Source organism: Salvelinus alpinus, chromosome 2 (assembly GCF_045679555.1).
Source record: "Salvelinus alpinus chromosome 2, SLU_Salpinus.1, whole genome shotgun sequence".
NCBI classification, from domain to species: domain Eukaryota; kingdom Metazoa; phylum Chordata; class Actinopteri; order Salmoniformes; family Salmonidae; genus Salvelinus; species Salvelinus alpinus.
In genome coordinates this window covers 118,070,848-118,077,152 of record NC_092087.1, presented here as the reverse complement: position 1 = coordinate 118,077,152, position 6,305 = coordinate 118,070,848, and the positions used below count along the sequence as shown (strand labels likewise).

Sequence of the window (6,305 nt, the reverse complement as noted above, 5' to 3'; positions counted from 1 at the left end):
AGATTTATTGTATAACATGTTATAAGACTGTCATCTGATGAAGTTGTTTCTTGGTTAGTGACTAATTATATCTCTATTTGGTCGGTTTTGTGATAGCTACCTATGCGGTAGAAAATGTTTGAAAATATGCGGTTGAGTCTTTTGCTATTGTGGTTAGCTAATAAAAATACATATTGTGTTTTCACTGTAAAACATTTTAAGAATCGGAAATGATGGCTGGATTCACAATTCATTTGCTGTATTGGACTTGTGATTTCATGAAAAGTATGTTATATGATATCCCTGTGGCGTTAGGCTAGGCTATGCTAGTCAGCTTTTTTGATGGGGGGGATCCCGGATCCGGGTTTGTGACTCGTTAGAGGTTAAAAACTTCGGTGAGCAGGCTTTTTTTTACATGATCTTTATTTTAGTGACCTTGATTGTCTTCAATTATATTATAGACAACCATGCCCCCTTCCAAAAACGAAGGGTTAAAATGTTTATTTTAGTGACCTTGATTGTATTTCAGCTGATCACTGAACCAGATTTAGCTTTGAGCCTTTTGGCAGATCTCTTCAATACTATACAATCATGCCCCCTTCCAAAAACGAAGGGTTAAAGGTAGACCGAATGCCTGGTTCACTCCTGAATTATCAGAAGTCATAAGAGAAATGTTGCCTGGGTCAAGGCCAGGAACACAAGGCTTAGGCCAGGAACTCAGGCTTAGTCCAGGAACACAGGCTTAGGCCAGGAACACAGACTTAGGCCGGGAACACAGGCTTAGGCCAGGAACACAGACTTAGGCCGGAAACACAGACTTAGGCCAGGAACTCAGGCTTAGGCCAGGAACACAGGCTTAGGCCAGGAACACAGACTTAGGCCGGAAACACAGACTTAGGCCAGGAACACAGACTTAGGCCGGAAACACAGACTTAGGCCGGAAACACAGACTTAGGCCAGGAACACAAGGCTTAGGCCGGGAACACAGGCTTAGGCCGGAAACACAGACTTAGGTCGGGAACACAGACTTAGGCCAGGAACACAGACTTAGGCCAGGAACTCAGGCTTAGGCCAGGAACACAGACTTAGGCCAGGAACACAGGCTTAGGCCGGAAACACAGACTTAGGCCAGGAACACAGGCTTAGGCCAGGAACACAGGCTTAGGCCAGGGACACAGGCTTAGGCCAGGAACACAGGCTTAGGCCAGGAACACAGGCTTAGGCCGGGAACACAGACTTAGGTCGGGAACACAGGCTTAGGCCAGGAACACAGGCTTAGGCCGGGAACACAGACTTAGGCCAGGAACTCAGGCTTAGGCCAGGGACACAGGCTTAGGCCAGGAACACAGGCTTAGGCCAGGAACACAGACTTAGGCCAGGAACACAGGCTTAGGCCGGAAACACAGACTTAGGCCGGGAACACAGGCTTAGGCCAGGAACACAGGCTTAGGCCGGGAACACAGACTTAGGCCGGGAACACAGACTTAGGCCGGGAACACAGGCTTAGGCCGGAAACACAGACTTAGGTCGGGAACACAGACTTAGGCCGGGAACACAGACTTAGGCCGGGAACACAGGCTTAGGCCGGAAACACAGACTTAGGTCGGGAACACAGACTTAGGCCAGGAACACAGGCTTAGGCCGGGAACACAGGCTTAGTACAAATAATAATACAAATAAATAAACAAGACAGACCTCCTGAAATGTTCTTACCACCAAAACTGAGTTAGTTGAGACATTTTAAACCTAGTTAGTGGAGACATTTTAAAGCTAGCTAGCTAGTGGACAATTTAAACCTAGCTAGTGGAGACATTTTAAAGCTAGCTAGTTGAGACATTTTAGAGCTAGTTAGTGGAGACATTTTAAAGCTAGCTAGTGGAGACATTTTAAACCTAGCTAGTGGAGACATTTTAAAGCTAGCTAGCTAGTGGAGACATTTTAAAGCTAGCTAGTGGAGACATTTTAAAGCTAGCTAGCTAGTGGAGACATTTTAAAGCTAGCTAGCTAGTGGAGACATTTTAAAGCTAGCTAGCTAGTGGAGACATTTTAAAGCTAGCTAGCTAGCTAGTGGAGACATTTCAAAGCTAGCTAGTGGAGACATTTTAAAGCTAGCTAGCTAGTGGAGACCTTTTAAAGCTAGCTAGTTGAGACATTTTAAAGCTAGCTAATGGAGACATTTTAAAGCTAGCTAGTGGATACATGTTAAAGCTAGCTAGTGAATACATTTTAAAGCTAGTTAGTGGAGACATTTCATGCTGAGAAATGACTTTACAAATCTCCATCTGTTACACATGCGTCTGGCCATGTTTGTGTACGTATATGTGTGTGTATTTTATGTGAGTGTGTACCTGTCCGTTGTATTCAGTAACCAGCTCCAGTTGATGAACGGTGATAAAGGAGAGGAGATCCTCTTTCGACGTCTGACTGGTTACCGTCAATACCTGTACGGGGTTAGACTACAGACAGACAGACAGACAGACAGACAGACAGACAGACAGACAGACAGGCAGGCAGGCAGGCAGGCAGGCAGGCAGGCAGACAGGCAGGCAGGCAGGCAGGCAGGCAGGCAGACAGACAGGCAGGCAGGCAGGCAGGCAGGCAGACAGACAGACAGACAGACAGACAGACAGACAGACAGACAGACAGACAGGCAGGCAGGCAGGCAGACAGACAGACAGACAGACAGACAGACAGGCAGGCAGGCAGGCAGGCAGGCAGGCAGGCAGACAGACAGACAGACAGACAGACAGACAGACAGACAGACAGACAGACAGACAGACAGACAGACACACAGACACACAGACACACAGACAGACAGACAGACAGACAGACACACAGACAGAGAGACAGACAGACAGACAGACAGACAGACAGGACCAACATGAACAAATGGTGAGGAACAACCCAACTGGGCAACAGATGACTCCTCACTATAGATCAGACTACTATGTTGATATTTGTCTCTCTGTCTGGGGTCAGTATGTAGGTTTAGTTAGTAGTAGGTAAAACAGATTTCAGACACGACCTGTGTGTGACTAACCTGTCGGACTAGCAGCACGGAGTCTTGTGTGATGTCGTACTTCCTGAAGATGTCTTGGTTCCGGGTCACAGAGAAAGGGAGGTCAGGGAGGTCAACGGCCGCCGAGTAGAACACCTCCACACGACCCCGCTCCACGTCCTAGACACACACACAAACACGTTTCAAATACTTTGTTTCAATTTTATTTATTTATTTGTGTTTAACCTTTTTTTTAACCAGGTAGGCAAGTTGAGAACAAGTTCTCATTTACAACTGTGACCTGGCCAAGATAAAGCAAAGAACAAACAACAACACAGAGTTACACATGGAGTAAAACAAACATACAGTCAGTAATACAGTAGAAAAAATAAGTCTATATACAATGTGAGCAAATGAGGTGAGATAAGGGAGGTAAAGGGAAAAAAAGGCCATGGTGGCGAAATAAATACAATATAGCAAGTAAAACACTGGAATGGTAGGTTTGCAGTGGAAGAATGTGCAAAGTAGAAATATAAATAATGGGGTGCAAAGGAGCTAAATAAATAAATAAATACAGTCGGTAAAGAGGTAGTTGTTTGGGCTAAATTATAGATGGGCTATGTACAGGTGCAGTGATCTGTGAGCTGCTCTGACAGCTGGTGCTTAAAGCTAGTGAGGGAGGTAAGAGTCTCCAGCTTCAGAGATTTTTGCAGTTTGTTCCAGTCATTGGCAGCAGAGAACTGGAAGGAGAGGCGGCCAAAGGATGAATTGGCTTTGGGGGTGACCAGTGAAATATACCTGCTGGAGCGTGTGCTACAGGTGGGTGCTGCTATGGTGACCAGCGAGCTGAGATAAGGGGGGACTTTACCTAGCAGGGTCTTGTAGATGACCTGTAGCCAGTGGGTTTGGCGACGAGTATGAAGCGAGGGCCAGCCAACGAGAGCGTACAGGTTGCTGTGGTGGGTGGTATATGGGGCTTTGGTGACAAAACGGATGGCACTGTGATAGACTGCATCCAATTTTTGAGTAGGGTATTGGAGGCTATTTTGTTAATGACATCGCCGAAGTCGAGGATCGGTAGGATGGGCAGTTTTACAAGGGTATGTTTGTTGCGAAATAGGAAGCCAATTCTAGATTTAACTTTGGATTGGAGATGTTTGATGTGAGTCTGGAAGGAGAGTTTACAGTCTAACCAGACACCTAGTTATTTGTAGTTGTCCACATATTCTAAGTCAGAACCGTCCAGAGTAGTGATGCTGGACGGGCGGGCAGGTGTGGGCAGTGATCAGTTGAAGAGCATGCATTTAGTTTAACTAGCATATAAGAGCAGTTGGAGGCCACGGAAGGAGTGTTGTATGGCGTTGAAGCTCATCTGGACGTTAGTTAACACAGTGTCAAAAGAAGGGCCAGAAGTATACAGAATGATGTCGTCTGCGTAGAGGTGGATCAGAGAATCACCAGCAGCAAGAGCAACATCATTGATGTATACAGAGAAGAGAGTTGGCCCTGGAATTGAACCCTGTGACACCCCCATAGAGACTGCCAGAGGCCCGGACAACAGGCCCTCCGATTTGACACACTGAACTCTATCAGAGAAGTAGTTGGTGAACCAGGCGAGGCAATCATTTGAGAAACCAAGGCTATCGAGTCTGCCGATGAGGATGTGGTGATTGACAGAGTCGAAAGCCTTGGCCAGGTCAATGAATACGGCTGCACAGTATTGTTTCTTATCGATGGCGGTTATGATATCGTTTAGGACCTTGAGCGTGGCTGAGGTGCACCCATGACAAGCTCTGAAACCAGATTGCATAGCGGAGAAGGTACGGTGGGATTCAAAATGGTCGGTAATCTGTTTGTTGACTTGGCTTTCGAAGACCTTAGAAAGGCAGGGCAGGATGGATATAGGTCTGTAGCCGTTTGGGTCTAGAGTATCTCCCCCTTTCGAAGACCTTAGAAAGGCAGGGTAGGATGGATATAGGTCTGTAGCAGTTTGGGTCTAGAGTATCTCCCCCTTTCGAAGACCTTAGAAAGGCAGGGTAGGATGGATATAGGTCTGTAGCAGTTTGGGTCTAGAGTATCTCCCCCTTTCGAAGACCTTAGAAAGGCAGGGTAGGATGGATATAGGTCTGTAGCAGTTTGGGTCTAGAGTATCTCCCCCTTTAGAAGACCGTAGAAAGGCAGGGCAGGATGGATATAGGTCTGTAGCTGTTTGGGTCTAGAGTATCTCCCCCTTAGAAGAGGGGGATGACCGCTGTTGCTTTCCAATCTTTGGGAATCTCAGACGACACGAAAGAGAGGTTGAACAGGCTAGTAATAGGGGTTGCAACAATTTCGGCAGATAATTTGATAAAGAAAGGGTCCAGATTGTCTAGCCCGGCTGATATCTAGGGGTCCAGATTTTGCAGCTCTTTCAATCCACAAATCACAGTACAGTCAAGAAGGATCCAAACATGTCATAGGTCATGGGTATACAGTTAGACTGACCATAACAGCTGAAACAGAGCAGTACCTTCTCCTCCATACAGTTAGACTGACCATAACAGCTGAAACAGAGCAGTACCTTCTCCATACAGCTAGACTGACCATACCAGCTGAAACAGAGCAGTACCTTCTCCATACAGCTAGACTGACCATACCAGCTGAAACAGAGCAGTACCTTCTCCATACAGCTAGACTGACCATACCAGCTGAAACAGAGCAGTACCTTCTCCTCCATACAGCTAGACTGACCATACCAGCTGAAACAGAGCAGTACCTTCTCCATACAGCTAGACTGACCATAACAGCTGAAACAGAGCAGTACCTTCTCCATACAGCTAGACTGACCATAACAGCTGAAACAGAGCAGTACCTTCTCCTCCATACAGCTAGACTGACCATAACAGCTGAAACAGAGCAGTACCTTCTCCATACAGCTAGACTGACCATACCAGCTGAAACAGAGCAGTACCTTCTCCATACAGCTAGACTGACCATACCAGCTGAAACAGAGCAGTACCTTCTCCATACAGCTAGACTGACCATACCAGCTGAAACAGAGCAGTACCTTCTCCTCCATACAGCTAGACTGACCATAACAGCTGAAACAGAGCAGTACCTTCTCCATACAGCTAGACTGACCATAACAGCTGAAACAGAGCAGTACCTTCTCCATACAGCTAGACTGACCAGAACAGCTGAAACAGAGCAGTACCTTCTCCTCCATACAGCTAGACTGACCATACCAGCTGAAACAGAGCAGTACCTTCTTCTCCATACAGCTAGACTGACCATAACAGCTGAAACAGAGCAGTACCTTCTCCATACAGCTAGACTGACCATACCAGCT

The 6,305-nt window shown here is 46.6% G+C and overlaps 1 protein-coding gene across 1 annotated transcript in view; it reads right to left on the bottom strand.

Moving 5' to 3' along the window:
• Positions 1-6,305, bottom strand: part of LOC139568453 (protein disulfide-isomerase) — a 40,016-nt gene that overhangs the window by 17,876 nt on the left and 15,835 nt on the right. Inside the window, exons 4-5 of the mRNA XM_071390279.1 lie at positions 3,020-3,157; positions 2,328-2,435 (exon numbers count right to left, since the gene is read on the bottom strand). Of these exons, the coding sequence (XP_071246380.1) occupies positions 2,328-2,435; positions 3,020-3,157 (246 nt within the window). The remainder of the gene's footprint in view (positions 1-2,327; positions 2,436-3,019; positions 3,158-6,305) is intronic.